Here is a 16,958-nt window from a genome sequence, read left to right as displayed (position 1 = left end):
AAAAGGAAAACACGAAAACGTTTTATGTTAAATGATTATGCACTACTCTCAAGTCTGTTGCCTGCCCTGCCTGCCTTACCCTGCCTGCAGGGGCCTCTCAATGAGTTCCCAACAGCAGGAGACTATATTTTTAGTACACAAGGCCAGGGCCCATGGGGAGCATTGACTACAGCTAAAATTTCTTCTTAAATAAAGCTTTAACTAGCTTATTACTCAGTTACAAATTTCAGTTTTATAACTTCATAAGTAAGCGCGTAATTTAGACTGCATAACTCGCACAGATTTGGATATAACTATTTATATAATTATTTTAATTATGATTTTATCATTAATATATTAATTGAGTTTTTAATGTGCACTCCAGTTGCAGCTAAATTTCGGCTTTATATAATTATAAATTCTTCTGTCAATGTATATGTCTACTATTTTCACTTCATGCCAAATAAAAATATCTGTGAAGCATATAATATCATTTTCAACACCTCCTTTGCTATTTGAGTTCATAATTAGTTTATAAATAAATTTTAAGCAAAACATTCTCGCATAATCTTATATTAAACTTTCGTTTACTTCTATAATTAATATAAATAAAAAACCATGTATACAAAATAAGCAGCGTAATAATAAGTTTAAATATTACAATTTGTTAAAGCACATAAAAGCCAATATAAAATAATGAATTATGTTAAAAGAAAAAATAATACATTTCATGATTTTTTATAAACGTTGCCTTAGATATATTTAGTCAGTCGCGCACTTCACATTCTCTTTTATAGAGCAACACTTAGTCGGCTTGACTTTAACTTTTTCCACTCAATAATGTTGGCGCTTTGGCGTCTTCTTTACATGCTCAAGTGCACCATCTTGGCGCACACACACACACACGCGGACAAGCACGCGTACACACACATTACGCTTAAGTATCACTCATACGCCCCGTTGTTGCTCTTGTTGGCTGACTGCCACTTCGGGCCGTACCTGGAGTGGTGCCTCAGAGAGCGCCCGCTGCGTGCAGCACAAGGCAAATGTCTGCGCTTTATTTTCGACATGGAGGCAGACATGCAAATAAACTGTCCACAAAGGCAAAAGCAACAACAACAACGAAAGCGAAAGTAAATGCTAAAGAAAAGCGTACAAAATAAATGACTGGGAAAATGGATAAACAGAAGCACAAAAGCATTTTCCGCACGCCCACAACTATGAATTAATTGCCATGCTTTCCACTAATTAAGCGATGATCTCTTAATTTAAATTTAAATCATACGCCCACGTTTTTCAGGCGAATTCGCCCCGACACATTGTTGCATTCATTGACTGACATTTATGCAAGCCACACATAATTCGCCTGAGGCTTTTGCGGCCAGTTTACAGGCACTTTAAATTTGGAAAAATAACCAGAGAAAATATTGAATATACTATATGCCACGTTGCAGTCAAGTGGAAAGTCGTCTGTAGATGCCTAAATGCTCGAACGGCGCGTCGTTTGTCTGCACTTAACGTGATAAAATTTACGAGAAGCAAACAGACAACATGAAATAATGAAAATAAACAAATGCGCAAAAGAGTGCAAACAATGCTTGAACTTTAAGCTTTGCCTTTAAAAGACAGCCTCGATAAAAACATAATTAACGCAAATAGAAAAGAAAAAAACAAAACAATAAAATTCGTATAAACATAAAATGTATTTAATTAAAAGCAAACGCAACCCAACTAGAAAGAAGAGGACATCGTAATGCCCAGCATTTGAATAATAAGCGAAATATATTTTAAGTTAAATGACATTGGTTCAAACTGTGGATTAAGTCTTGGGCTAAAAAAAATTGTAACTGTTGCTTGTTTTAAATAAGTATAAATTATTTAACATAAAATTATTTTGTTATATATTGAAACAAAGCTTTAAAAATTTCGAAATTTAAAAACTTTAAATAAATTACATATAAGAAAATGCTCAAGCATGCAGTAGATTCCCATGTGCTGGGAGAAAGCTTAAGCTTAAGTGCAAAAGCTGCTTAAAAAGCTATGACATAACAATATCAAAATTAAACAGCTTAACACATGCATGATTTGTGTGTGCAATTAGACAGCTTTGCCTTAGCTTTAGAGGCATTTAATATAATAGGAAGATTAATACAAAGCTTTGCCTTAGCTTTAAAAACACTTAATTTAATACTAAGTTTACTATGTTTCTTTAAGAAGTAAAAACACTTTTTAAGTAAAGAGCTGAAAAGCACATTAAAGCTTCAGCAAAATTAATTCTAATTACTGATTTGACTTGAAGCCCAGCTGAATAACTGCCTAAAATATATGATTACGTTTTTAGCTGGGAATCCGTCTACATATATTGTATTAAATTTTGTATTGCCCATTTTCTGCTGGTGTCATTTGAAATGTGCTTACCTTTATGTCGCTGCTGCTGCGTACGACAACATCCTGGCCAGCGCTGTTTGTGGTAGCGGTCATTTGTCCGTTGCTGGTGGCAACCAGATGCACATTTATGTCCGAGCCCACGAGATCGCCCTTGCCTATATGTATATGTGTGTGTGTGTGTGTGTGCGTGTGTGTTTGTGAATGTTTGCGTGTGTTTAAAACAGAGAGAAAACAAAAGGTCAGTCGCTAAGTAAGAATCAATAAGCATAAAAATAGCAGCCATTTGTCTAGGCCACGTCGTGAATGAATAAACAAGCAGCTGCCTGCCTGGGCCAAATGGTAAAGCCAAACAGTGAGAAGCGAACGAACTTTCGAGTTCAATAAACGCCTTCAATAAAGATAAACAAAATGGAAACATGGCCATTTAAGCGAACGCGACTTGAAATCCTAAAGTACTTCAAACACGCTCAAACCAACAGCGAATCGAACAGTTAAATGAATGCACTCAAAACTTACCCAAAATGGCGACAACCATGTCGTCCTTGATCACTTCCATGGAGCCATTGCACAGATAATATATATAGTTGAGTGCATCGCCTTTGTGTATCAGATATTCGCCGGGTGCGCAAAAGTTCGTCTTTATGTGCAGTGACAACAATTTCAGGCAGCCCTGCAACAACAACAACAACAATAACTAGAACATGAAATACCGAAGTGAGAATTGGACGTAAATAAGATTTGATTCAAGTTTGTTCCATTGCGTTGAGTGGGTCAAGGAGCAACAGGCGAGCTCCAGTGTGCAAATATCGTGAACTTTCTGTGTGGCAAGCTGCATATTGGCCGCGCGGTTCGGTGGCTGCCACGAAAAGTGGCTTAACGCGCGCTTATTGCCGTTGAGTGGTTTCTGTTTGCCATCTCTGCATAAGCTTTATCAATGTTTGCACTTCGTATTGTCGTTCGCTCGTTCAGTTTACTATTTTATGCTCAACTTGCATTTGGCGTGTTTTGTTGATTCTCTGTGCGAGAAAGTTTAAAATTTAATCGGCTAAGAAAATGTCAGGGTCATGCCATAGTCTGCTTCCAGTTGATAAAGCCGTCCGTATTCAGCACTTTGCTGGACAAACAACAACATTTCTTCTACAAACTGTTAATAAGCTAAGCTGGCTTTTTCTTTTCATCTATATTAAGCTGGGGGCAATCTTTATCGATTCTCACAGATTGCAACATAAATTCAAACATGGTAAGTCAAAGATTTGTTTGCAATAAGTAGACTTTACTAAATAAGCAATGGACTTAAGCAAGGCCAATCAGACTCATAGTGTAAATAACATTTTAATATTAAAAATATTTATAAATACTTTTAAAAAAATCAATATATCGGTCAAATTACTAAAGAAGTCGAAGTTGGTCAAATATTTGTCTATTCTAATATATTGCAGCATAAATTCAAACATAATCAGTCAAGATTTATTTGCAACAGACTTAAACAATACATTTGAGCAAATCCATTAAATTTATAGCTTAAATTTCTTTAAAAATCATTTAAATATTTTCAACAACAAATATTTTTTTAAATATAAAAAAACATTCTATGGCCAATATTTAACAATCGAAAGATAATTATTTCAAATGTAAATATACAAAAATGTATTAATCTTATACTTTTATTCGAGCATTTCTATTATTATTGAATTTTTAACAACTTGTAATCCGATATAACTAATAAATTCTTGAACGCAAACAAAAAATCGTTGCCTTTTTTTTTAATTAAGAAAATCTTTTACGGAATTCTCATTTATGTTTTGTCCCTAGCCGGGCACCTATAAAGTCCCAATTGCTACTTATTCAGAATGAATAATTTCATGTTGCAATTTTTTATGACTAGTTTTCTTCCAACAGTCTTTTTTGCAGCCAAAGTTGAGTCCTTCGCTACAATTGGCTAAATGCTGTACTCAAGTTGGAAGTTCAACTCAGAGAGCAACTGTAAAGTTTGCTTTATCCTTTTCTTGACCAACAAACTTGGCAAGAAAATCGAGAGTCGACCGTACGGAAAACTTTCCGGGTTTGTCAGTAAAGCAATGACTCGACCTTGTGGCGATAATGCAAGTGAAGCTTAATTGGAAAATCAATTACTCTAGACGCACACGAAGCACGCTTCAGATTTTGGCACCATTTACCACGCACAAATGTCAGTTTGTGAGTGTCTGTGTGAGTGTATGCCACAGCTTAGTGTGGAAAATGACAAGGGTATTGACATTGTCGTCTACGATAAACATCACAACTCGCACCGTTGCATTCGCTTTTACTGCGACTAGCCCTCTCCTTCTCGCTCTTTCTGTCTCTATCTTCCTCGGTGTAACTCTCACACTTTCTCTTTCTCAGTCTCTGTTTATTTGTGGCCAAACGTTTTGCCTAAAACCTTTTTCATGCCTCAGTCGTTGCCGTGTCGAGCTGTTGGCCAAAAGGCACACACGCGCAAATCATTTAATGTATAAACGAAACTTTTACCTGTGCAATGGGATGGGCGTGTGTGTGTGTTTGACGGGTGGGTGTGGGTGTGAGTGTGTGCGTCTGTTAAGCCAGCAGTTGACTTTTGACTGCCCTGGCCAAGTTAGCTGGCGATTATTTTGGCATCAGCATCAGCACCATAAGACCATTTGTTTGAAAGCTTGTATGGCTTTTAAAGCGGCGTCGACCCCAAGAATAACATGAAAGGCACCAGGGAAACAAACACACACGAACACACGCACACACACATAGCTATAGATACGACTCACCTGTGAGGCAGCCTCGAATATCGGCAGCTGTAATATTTCACGATGTAGATGCATGGAGACATCGCCACGCAGCTCCTCCGGAAATTCGCGCAGCGTCTGTTAACCAAAAAAAAAAAAGAGCGAGAGAAAAGCAGAATAAGTAAGAGTGAATGAAAGAGGGTTATGGTAAACACGAGTGTCAAGTGCCGGATCCCAAAACTTACATATCCTTTAAAGCAACACACACACACACACATACATAGTTGCAAATTGAATTGAACGAAATTGTAAGCATTGGACTTTCTTCTTTCTTTTTTTTGGTCCTTGCAGTTTTTTCCGTCATTCTCTGCCGTACTTTTCATACGTAATATGCAAAATAAATATCTCTGTCTCCTGCGCATTTTGTTTCGCTTTTTTTTATTATTTTGTTTATGTCTCAGTCCCAAAGGTGCGGGCAAGTGTATTGGATAAAATTGTTGAGAGGATTAATAGGAAAATTGAAAAGCTTTTGCATTTTGTTTGTTTACATTTTTGTTTCGTGGTTGCCCTCGTTTCTTTGCTTCAGATACATAAGTATATAACCTCAAGGGACTTTCAGTACACACAAAAAGACACATATATGCCTTGAATATGTGGCTATCTGTTGAATTTATGAATGAATATTACTCAAAATTTGTACGCTTGCGTATCTTCGATGTAATTTGTTTGACAACAAGATGTAAACAAAATGCGTGAGCAAATATTGTTCATTGGTGTATGGCATGCGACGCACTTGACTTCACAAGCAAACAAACAGGAAGGTTAACAGGAAAGTTAAGACCTCTGCAAGTAAATGCTTTTCTAACCTTTTCCGGCAGCAGGTTAAAACAGCAAAGTCTAGATTTCAAAATAATTCCTTTTTGCAAATTAACGAATTAATTTTAGACAAATATCGGAAAAGATACCAATATGTGTAAGAAGAGCTGAGAAAGCGCGTTAAGGTTGAAGTGAAAAACCTTGAAGCTCAAGTTTACGTAAAGGCTGTCCACTCTTTTAACAATATGATTTAAAAAGCCTTAACATTCATTTAAGGTTTTTAATAATCCAAAAAATAATTATTATTAAATAGTCGAAAGGCTTGTTTAGTTAGCTAACCATTCCCTCTAACATTCTTTCCCATTATAGTTAATTTCTATAGAAGCTTTAAATATACTTAAAGCTAAATTTTATTAGCCCTATGTAGTTTTTTTGGTTAAAGTTTCGCTCGTTCATGAAAAAATAAATGAATCTGTAGAACATTGATGTATATAAAGAACAAATATTGTGTGAAAGCTATCACAGATGAAATATTAAACGAAATTTAGTAGATATAATCCCACAATACTGGTATTTAATTCAATTGAATGCAATGCACATTCATTGATTTTAAGTTCTACGAAATATTCAGTAAACAATATATGTTAGAAATTTGCATTTATAGAGAAGTAAGATTTTCAATGGAAAATTAACAGTACGTGCAGAACGCACACAATAGTGATAAAATCAATAATATGAGATATGTATAAGTTTCAACTTAGTCGAATTTAGAAACTCATTTTCTGTTAGCCACAAAACCATCAAGAAATGACAGTAATTTTTTTGGTTAACTGAATGTACGGAATGTTTCTCTGAAATTACTCTTGTGCTTTCGAGTATTATTTATGTTGACATGGGCAAAAATTTAACTAAGAACCAATACAAACAGCAACAAAAACTACCCAATAAAAGTATGTAGAAAGTTTAAAAAGCCCGCGCCGGGTGTGTGTGTGTGTCTGAGTTTGAATATTTACTTATTTAATGGAACATTTCCCCGAGGGGCAACTTGGAATTGTTATTTATGTGTGTTGCTCAACCACAAAATCCAAAGAAGTGTAAAATATTTTACACTAATTGCAAGCAGCGGCCAACAACAAGTTGGCCCAAAAACTGTGCGCAACATTAAAGGGTGTGTGTCAGCCCTAACTAAACGCAGGGCGTTTCATTATGCTGGCCAAATTTGGCTCGAAAATTACGCGCAAACACGCCAACACAATTTCTGATACAATAAACACTCGCATTGTCGAGCAACAGATGGGCCAGAGGAACGTTTTTGTGTGGCATCCGAGGGGCCAACAGCTCTGACATTTTGCCAGTTAATTTTCGTGCACAATAAATTAACATTTTAATTTACTGCCTGGCAACTGGCGCCCCATCTTGCATGCAATTTATTTTGTGCCCTTATGAGTATATGGGTATATCATTCATGTTTCTCAAATATAATTAAATTAAATTTGATTTTAACGTATTTCTTTACAAATAATATCTCATATATTTTGGTAAATCATTACCAGCAGTTGTTAATCATAAAGCCAAACCTTGTGCCAATCGGATGAGATTTGACCGAGTTATGGCTGTGGGAAATTTTCACCTAATGTCTATATAGGATGTTAAGATATATAGGATATATGAGATGCCTAATTGATCTAGAGGCCAAACCATGGACAAAGAGCAAAGCCTCGTGCAAATCTGATGAGATTTGACCGAGATATAGAGGTGGGCAATTTTGACGCATGTCTATGTAGGATATTTGAGGAAACCATTTTCACATGAATTTTTACCAAGAATAATGTTGCCATATTTAGATGCCAAATTTATCTCGAGGTCGAACCATGAAGAAAAAGCTAAACCTAAATTTGAGCGCGAAACGTCGCCCACCAAATCTTTGACCTCCATTTCCACCAAGGAGGAATGCATTTTTCGGAAAGTGTGAAACACCCCTCAAATGAATTTGAACAAAGATCTTTGAACATGAGGCCGATCGGATGGTAAACAAAAAAATGTCATAGTTTTATACATAGAGATAAAGTCTTCTTAATCCATTTATAATTGTTAAAAATATTTCTTTAAAAAGAAAACGCTCAGTTAAGTAATTTTCATATAGACTATTTAAATCTGATGATTTAAAAAAGCTAAAAGTAACCAGGGCACACAGGAGAGTATAATTTTGAAAAACTGTTTAGTTTTTCAATTTAAAGCGAATTTTCAGCAAATTTCACTAACTGACAGCAACTTCTACGAATTCCACCTCAAGCATGTGTTGATGAAAGGCTTAAGTCAGTTAAAACATAGTGCTTAGCTAGCTTAGCTTAACTTTATGCTTTAATTTCGGGCCTTAACGAAGCAAATTTGGTCCTATCAAATGGTATTCAAATGGTTGCACGCTGAAATTAATTAGACAAGTTTTAGGTCGAGACAAGTCTAAGCTTCGTGAGGCAGTACGCAAAGGTCCTGGCCAAAGCCATTGAAGCGTGTGCCTGGCAGACATTGAATAGGATCTCTCTGGCAGGCGCTGTCAGGAGGAGTTCAGTTTAGGCAACTTCAAAGTCAGCAGCACATTTCATGTGTTGTGCACAACGTAGCGAGGCAGCCCAACAAATGCGCTAATTAATTTGCAGCTCTTGGCAACAAAATTGCAGCACGAATTGTTTACAGCAGCGGCCGAGAGGGAAAAGCCCAGCGGGAACTTTTATTTGACTTTTGTTATGATAACGGCAATTAGTGAATGGCAAGCCAAATGCACGTGCTAGTGCTGCATAAAGTCTGCATGCGTTGCATGCAACAAAGTTGGCGCTTTGTGCCAATTTGGCTCTTCCACAGTTGAATGAAGCGGAACAGAGGCAGGGAGAAAAAACGAGAGTGCGAGCTTTCGGATAGCTGCCACACTTTGTGTATGCTGTGCGGTTAGGGCAAAGTTTGCCATGAAACATAAAACCAAGTTCAGGTTGAAACTCAAACTTAAATAGATTTACCCCTGCTGGGTCAGATTTAATGAAGCTACAAATGGTATTATGATTGCTTGGCGCTGTGGTTAATCGATTTTCGCAAAAGGCACAAAAAAAAAATGTACAACTTTTCCAAATTGTGTGCACTTGAACAATCTTCCATTTGCAAGCAGATCAATTAAGCTTGGGCGATAAATAAAAGTCAATTCATCAACTAAATATAGGTCTGCGCATATTCATATTTATGCAATATGGAAATCAATTTAAACATTCAAATATGCAGGCGATATCTTATCAAGCCACATTCAGACAAGCTGCCGTCAACTGTACGTACGAGGGTTGTTTAAGGACATTCGAAAATTAAATTTGTACAGACGTTTTTAATAGCTTGCAGAAATTCTTAAGTATTCAAGTTAAATAAAACTCTTTAATTAAAACAGCTCAAAATTTGTAAAACTGCGCTTTGGCGCCCAAAGTGTTGCAGCAGCAGTTTTCAATAGCTTTAAATAGCACACCCATTAAATGTGGCGCCCAACGTGGGACGCTACAGCTGCCAGCAACAGTTATAAATGGCTGTGAATATCGCATTACCTGTGGGGAATAAAGTTGCTGGAATAAAGAATCAAGCGTAAATGCTTTTATTTTATAGTTAGACGAATGGGGAAGTAAAAGCAAAAGCAAGCAAAGCTAAATTCTGTGAGATTTAAGAACTTTAAATCGTTTATCACATATTTTATAGAACTGTGGTTTCTCCAGAGATGTAAGTATACGCTAAATACATCAAAGTTACGCTTTACGTTTCGCTATACACATATGCCTGCGTATTTGCGAGTTAATTTCAATTAAAAATAATTAAATTCAGTTAAATCCAATTGAAAATACCTTTTGTGCCAACCCCCAGGACACCAACATATTTTACATATATAGCTACCTGCTGGCTGACATGCAATCAAAGGGGATTCAGTCTTTTGCCGTTTTTGCCCAATGCCAATCAATAAGTCACATAAGCGACCGAGCACACAACTGATATTTGACTTTACCGAAGTAAATGTCTATATGTATATAAATGGGATACCCAACAGGCATTTGCTTAATTAAAGGCACAGACATACCAAAATGCCAATGGAGCCGCGCCGCTCGCCCAGATTGCCAATGATTTTGCGCTGTGTCGACAACTTCTGTGTGCCTGCATAAATGATTTACGAATGGACACACACACACACACAGTACACACACACGCACACAGAAATGTTATGCACTTATGCTCGCACTCTACTCTCTACTCATACTTTACCTCATAGATATCGATGCCGTGGCTGAGTGACCATGAAGTTTGAAAGTAGTCCTCAATGCGCTGCTTCAGCTCTTTGGGCATCTGCAATGAAGAAGATAGACAAAATAATAATTATAATGCGTTTTTCTCTGTTCTCTTTTCACAAATGACATAAGCTAATGAGTTGCAGTTTTTGTCTGCGTGTGTCTGCAGCTCATTTGCATGCGCTCGATGCATGCGAGCAGCACAAACGCACTTGATTATGCTGTGCATTGCGTATACGCCGTGTGGCAACTGCCTAATGGAGCCACTGGCAGTCGTCGTATTATGTGCGCGTGCAAGATTGCACCATCAACAGGTTGTATGACACGGTCACGTCTCCCAACTAAACATGGCCCTCCACAGCAATGGGTGGCTGGCAACCGCAACCAACTCAATCGTTCGCTTATGGCTCTGGCTAGGCATCGGCCCCACGCTGCCTAATGTTGCGTGGCATATGGCGAATGTGAGCTGCATTCGAAAAAAACTGAAGGAAGCAAGCGCTCGGAACATGGCCTGCATGCAAAAAGCGTGAGCGTCGACCAGGGGCAAAAATTCATTTCCAATGCCCAAGGCCATTGCGGTTTTGCCATCGATAATCAACTATTAATGAGACCGGCCCATAAGGCTTAAGTATCACTTTGGTGCACTCGATAGAAAAATAAATGTGCGCAGTTGTGCGGTTGGCCCCCAATGAATCACTTTTGATATCGCGAATGGACATCAAACAAGCTACACAAACAAGGAACTTCAACAGCTTTCGATGACTATGCATAGCACGTTATTTACACAATGTGCCTAATTAATTGGCGCCCAACGTGGACAGGAAAGTGTAAACGCGTTTATTGCATTGCCATATGAATGGCGAACACATATGGTTTTAACATTTAACCGATTAATACTCACATTATGCAAGGCCACGAAATCCTTCAGGTCCCGCCATTTGCTCTCGTAAAGGGAACGACGTGAGTACATGCGTTGTATGATGGCCGTCACATTACCGAAGACCACAGCATGCATCAGAGCTGTGCGTTAAAGGAGAGAATTCAGAATTTAACGTTGAGAGCCAGTAAAATATGATTTCATATAATTCGTGAAAGTGGGTAGGGAGGAGGTAGCACACGTGGATGATTACCTACCGCCAATCAGCATCATTATAATGGTGAAAACCTTCTCGGCTGTTGTATTCGCCGACACATTGCCAAAGCCCACAGAGGTGAGGCTGGTGAATGTGAAATACAACGCTGTCGAGTAAGTCTCAGCCGTTGTTAGAATGGCAACAGAGGCATTTTTTCTCTCAGCCAGCAGCTGCAGCCAACCTGTGAACAAGACTTGAAGATTTTAATAGGAAAAAAGAAAAAAAGCGAAAAAGAAAAGAAAAGGCATATAAACTTTGTTTAGTAAATCAGGCATTAGCAAAGCCCATGGCACCAGACACATATGTATTATTATTATTATTTTTTTGTTGTGTAATTCAGCCGCTTATTAAACTGACAATGACTTGGCCAAAAGTTTGCCGCCTTTGCCGCCGCTGTCCATCAAAGTATCAGTCAGTAAGCTGTCAGAGCCTCACGGACATGAAGCGTGTCAAATCCGGCTAAATGCTTAGGCCAAAATGGCAACGGAAACGTCAAACGGCAAACGCCAAATGGCAAATGGCAAATGGCAGTTGCTGAACTTTTTGCCAAACAAATTTTTCTATCTCGCTCCAACAGCTAAAAGGGCGGTACGAGTATTTAATGTGTATCATGTTCACAGTGCATATTGATGTGAAAAGTAACTGGCAATTTGTTGCTTTCGTATGTGATTTTCCCTGGCTGGCAGTTTATCAAGAGTGGAATATTACAATTTACCCGGGGAATACACATGGCATAATGCATAAATAAATGCTAATCTGCGAAAATGTTGAATTAACAGCGACGTGAATGGAAGATATACCCTAGAGATGCTTGATGACAATTACGGAATTTTGGAACTCTCAGAAGTCAGGTGGTGCTAAGAAATGAAGCTTGTCTTGTTTACTCACATTGCAGGGTATATAAAGTAACAAGTGAAAGAATAAGTTTATGAACTAAAAGGTTGAATTAAGTTGATGTCCGTTGGAATTGGAGAAAGTTTTTGATCCTTTTTCCGGACTGCTAAATGTATTATGTTGAAGTTTTATATACCTTCCTTCCGATTCCTTAATAAAGTGCGCAAAGTAAAAAGGGGACAACTATTGTAGCTAAGATGAAAGTTTTATATTCATTAATTATTATAGTATTGTTGAGCTTTTTTGACATACAAATTTTCTGGCTTCCAATGCGAATAGAAGACATTTTAAAATTTCATTTTCTTACATAAAAGTAGCAAATACTCTTCAACTCAACTACAGGATACAAAGTAACAATTTGCTGTTATGGGGTCGAAAATCAGAGTCTTTTATACTGCTATGTACATTAAACCCTCCTACCCAATGCCATCACAGGGTATACAGAGTAACAATAAAAACTTTTTAAGGCTCGCACACACACACACACACACATAGATTTAAATCACAATAAACGCTGATTTGATATTGTTTCGCACGAGTTTCGTGCAAACTTTGTCATTCGAATGTGTTAATAACCGTCATTTCCCCCTTACAGCTTTACACCTGAGCTGATTTTAAACTTTGGCCAACAGAATACATTAGGCAAAACATGTGTGTGTGTTTCCGTGACTGTGTGTACATGTGTCTGTGGTTGTGGTGCGGGGTAAAGGCAACAATTTCATTTGGCGTTTGACGAGCCAGGCAAACACAATCAACGCTGGCGGCAAACTAACCAAATTACTGTCCAACTAACACACACACACACACACACAAACACACACACATAAACACACTCCCAACACTTATGTATATGTGAATGGGCTGATGGGCTGCAAGATGACCTTGGCTTTTAGCCAGTCCATGCGTCGGTCCATGCTGCGCGCCCGCTACTCACCAATGTTACTCTCGGGAAACCACTCGTACTCCTTTACGGCGATGACATACCAGATGCAGGCGAGCCAGTGCGCCGCCAGCGTGAATGAAAACATCAGAAGCGTCAGAATCATGGCCGTGTGCTGTGAATATCGATCAATTTTTTGCAATAGCCTGGCCAGGCGCAACAAACGCGTCAATTTGACAAGATGAATGTGTGATTCCTGGGCATAGAGACACATCGAGAAAGAGAGAAAGAGAGAGAGTTGAAAAGTAACGAGATACATTGTTAAACGAGATGCATTGTTAGCGCTGCATAAATTTATCGATGACACCATCGTGGGTATCGATGGTCAATTTATCGGTCGACATGATAATTGATATGCTTTTTAGAATAGACATAACTACATTTATATGGAAATACTTGCTTTATTTATAAATATTGGCTTATGCTTAATAAATATTGGCTTATTACACTATCGTGTAAAGATGGTAAACTTATCGATCGACACGATAATTGCTGTGCTTTTCTAAATTTACATAACTAACTTTATATAAGTAAACTTGTCCGTTAAGTTTATGGAATAATGGCTTTCAAATTATATATCGAAGGAAACATGGTTTCGCTGGTATGGCATTCATCGATTTTTGCGATAATTATTCTTACGGTTCTCTGCATTTACAAAACATAAGTTAATTGCAATACAAACCTTTAATTTTATGAATATTATTTAATTATGGCATTAAGAATGTTATTTACATTTATATAATTTATATTAATTTATTCTGTTTTTAATTTTGTAATAAGCCAGCGACAGCTTTTAATATTTTTAAGCAATTCAGATAACTATTTAAAAGCGCAGATGAAAAAATAAGCGGAAGAGGAAGTGTGAATTGAGTGAGTCAACAATCGGAACTAACAAATGACGCTGCTGTTTTTATTGACCTTTTGTGGAGAAATCTGTATAGTCTTGAGATCTTCATACAGCTTAAAATAAATACTGTGATACTGTGTACTTAATTGAGTGAGTAGATGAGTTGCAATAATGGTGATAGAGTCGAAATTCATGGTGTAGTTGAATAAACAGAATTGACTCATGAACTCTGCGTGAATGCCAATTTAAAAGTGGGCAAGTGTTAATGTTAACTTTTTATACACCCCACAAAAAGTAAACTAAACAAAAAAGTTAAGTTGAGTTTTAAAGTTGAGTTGAAAAGTTATTTCCAGCTTCAAGCGAAATGCAGTAATAAGCTTTTCATAGCAGCTAATGGCATTTTGGCTCTAATATAATTTTGACCCCTCGTAGTTTGCTCCAATTACGTTGCCCACTTTTACTGGGGCGTAAATCTCATTAGAGAAGACACATACACACACATACACATATGCAGACCCAAAAAACACGCTGAGTTCCCAAAAATTTTGACACATGCCCATTTATTAGCTGGCATTTCCGTCCTTCGCCGTATTATGACTCCCGCCCCAACTCAACAAAGAAAGCAAGCAGAATAAAAGGGATAGTTGAACAAAAATCAAATCAAAGGGGCTGTCATCAAAAAGCCGAAATGTAAACATAAACAAGCTTATCAGGCTGCCCAGAAGGGCGGGCAGGTTGACTAAGGAGAAGCGTTGAGCTGTCATTTAATCTTGAAGCTGGCACCTTATGTATAAAAAAATATATTTTATGATTAAAAGTAAAAATATTATAAATGTGAAACTGTTGAGGCGTTCTTTCCAAAACGGGCACAGCTTGTAATTTGCTGAAAGAGCTAAAAAAAAAACCTGCGATCTAAGCATTTAGCGTGCAACAGCCTTGCAATAAATTCAATAGAGAGAAAAATACGCGAGGCTGTCAAGAAGCTAAGTAAAAGGCATTTAAAACGTATAATAACAATAACAAGGGAATTTGAGAAGTTCGTCTACGGCATACCCTAAAAGCAGCACAAGCGCAAAAAGCTAGCTATAAATTGTATATAAAACGAAAAATACACGGAGCCTGGAACTAAAATTTTTGGCATCTCATTCAAACTCCTAATATATGGTAAAAATTATTTTCAATTTTTAAAGATACAATAAAAAAAAAGAAAAGGCACTTAATTAATATAAGCAATATACAAAACCATATCATACACGCCTTATACATGCTATAGTACAGGGTATGCAAAAAATAAAACACACAGACAGATGAACAGACAGCAGAGAACATGTCGAGGCGTTGTAGCTTTAAGAAAAGCGGCACAATAACCGCTTTTGTTTTCCTTTATAAGGCTTTTCGCTTTTATATGCCACGTGACTGTTTGTAGGCGTCTGTGTGTGGGTTTGTTAGGGTTTGTGTGTGTTTGTGTATCTGTATGCTGTTGTCAAGCAAAATTGTAATTCATGTTGCAATTTGCGCTGCGCTTTCGCTTTCGTTAGCTTCTCTCTTTGCTTCATTCAATGCCTGGCTGGCTGGCTTTAGGTAAAGTTTTGCGCCGCCTGCTCACATTTTGTTTACTTTGTCGCGCGCTGAGGCGCCAACAACAACAACAGCTACAACGGAAGCAACGTGAAGTTACTTGACTCAACTTGAATGCCATGGCAACTTCCGTTTCCGTTGGTCGAGCTCTTGTCAACTTTTTATTCTCTCTTCTTTTTTTTTTGGGTCTCAAAGATAATTAAAACTTGGAAATCAACTAAATATGCAAAGTTTCTAGTGCATTAGCTGGAAATTGGTATGCAGCAGCAACGAGAACAAGATACACCACTTTAAAAGTAAGCAGAAGCAAGTAAGAAAATGTCAAAAAGAAAATACTTTTGAATTACAAAATCTGAGCGCAAGACCTGTCCAAAATTTGTCAAAAGTGGCCAAATAATAACATATTAATGACGTTTTTTTCTCGGCTACTTAAGAGCTTTAAACCACATAAAACTCACAAACCTGAAGAGAAAGGAAGAGGGAGATGGAAAGGGGAGGTGGGTAAGGAGCACAGCAAAATGCTTGCAATTAGAACACATTTAAGTATTAAAGAAAAACAAAAAGTAAAGTTGTGATGGCGCCCAAGTGTGGCCTTACAAAAGCTTAAAACACGCTCCGATTTTTTACCATTTTTATTGTGACCTTCGGAAATTTTAAAAAAGTAAACACATATTTAAGTTTACTTCGAGACAGACCAAGTTTTTGCTGGCCTTGGCAAGGATTTGCCTTTTTGGCAGCAACAAGTTCTAACTTAGTTATACCTACATCCCATGTTTAAAGCGACTTAAACCTACTTCATTAGCCAACTCATATTTGCTACAAGTTAAAAGCAAAGTCCTGTAGCTAAGTAGTCAAATTTTTTGCCTTAACCCAAGAGCTCAACATACCCTAAGTACTTCAGGACTTGGAGTACGGGTATGCAGAACATTTCACAGCTGTCTAGTTGAGTCAACGAGGCAGCTAAAATGTATTTGATTTGATCGGAAGGAATCACAGCTAAGCTGAAAGTTGTTGTTGCTGGGGGTAGTTCTAACGAGCCACAGCCAACAAATGAAACGAGACACACATAAAAAGAAAACTTTGGTCGACAGCGCAATCAATGGGAAAGCCATGACAATGCATAAAATCAGTGAAAAGTCAGCTTGAAAATTAAGTCAGAACAAAAATGGCAGCTTAAAACACAAGCAGAAGGATACTTGAAATGTTCATAATGGCTGCCAAGAGCGAATTTGACTTTTATTTCTTTATTTTTCGTACACACTGTTCGCTAAAGCGAAGGAGGGCATATTTAAATTATAAATGTGTCGCCAAAGATAGCAAAAGTAATTTTTTCGAAAAAGAAAATAT

The 16,958-nt window shown here is 37.5% G+C and overlaps 1 protein-coding gene across 1 annotated transcript in view; it reads right to left on the bottom strand.

Annotated features, from left to right (window-relative positions):
• Window positions 1-16,958, bottom strand: part of Elk (Eag-like K[+] channel) — a 72,794-nt gene that overhangs the window by 2,586 nt on the left and 53,250 nt on the right. Inside the window, exons 10-16 of the mRNA XM_064687647.1 lie at window positions 13,181-13,382; window positions 11,354-11,545; window positions 11,121-11,239; window positions 10,197-10,277; window positions 5,145-5,240; window positions 2,884-3,037; window positions 2,398-2,522 (exon numbers count right to left, since the gene is read on the bottom strand). Of these exons, the coding sequence (XP_064543717.1) occupies window positions 2,398-2,522; window positions 2,884-3,037; window positions 5,145-5,240; window positions 10,197-10,277; window positions 11,121-11,239; window positions 11,354-11,545; window positions 13,181-13,382 (969 nt within the window). The remainder of the gene's footprint in view (window positions 1-2,397; window positions 2,523-2,883; window positions 3,038-5,144; window positions 5,241-10,196; window positions 10,278-11,120; window positions 11,240-11,353; window positions 11,546-13,180; window positions 13,383-16,958) is intronic.

The sequence above is a fragment of the Drosophila montana genome, unplaced genomic scaffold (genome assembly GCF_035044405.1).
Source record: "Drosophila montana isolate Dmon_TW-CO22-7 unplaced genomic scaffold, ASM3504440v1 contig_3200_1, whole genome shotgun sequence".
Lineage (NCBI taxonomy): Eukaryota > Metazoa > Arthropoda > Insecta > Diptera > Drosophilidae > Drosophila > Drosophila montana.
Note: the sequence above shows the minus strand (reverse complement) of the source record. Positions and strands in the feature narration are given on the sequence as shown.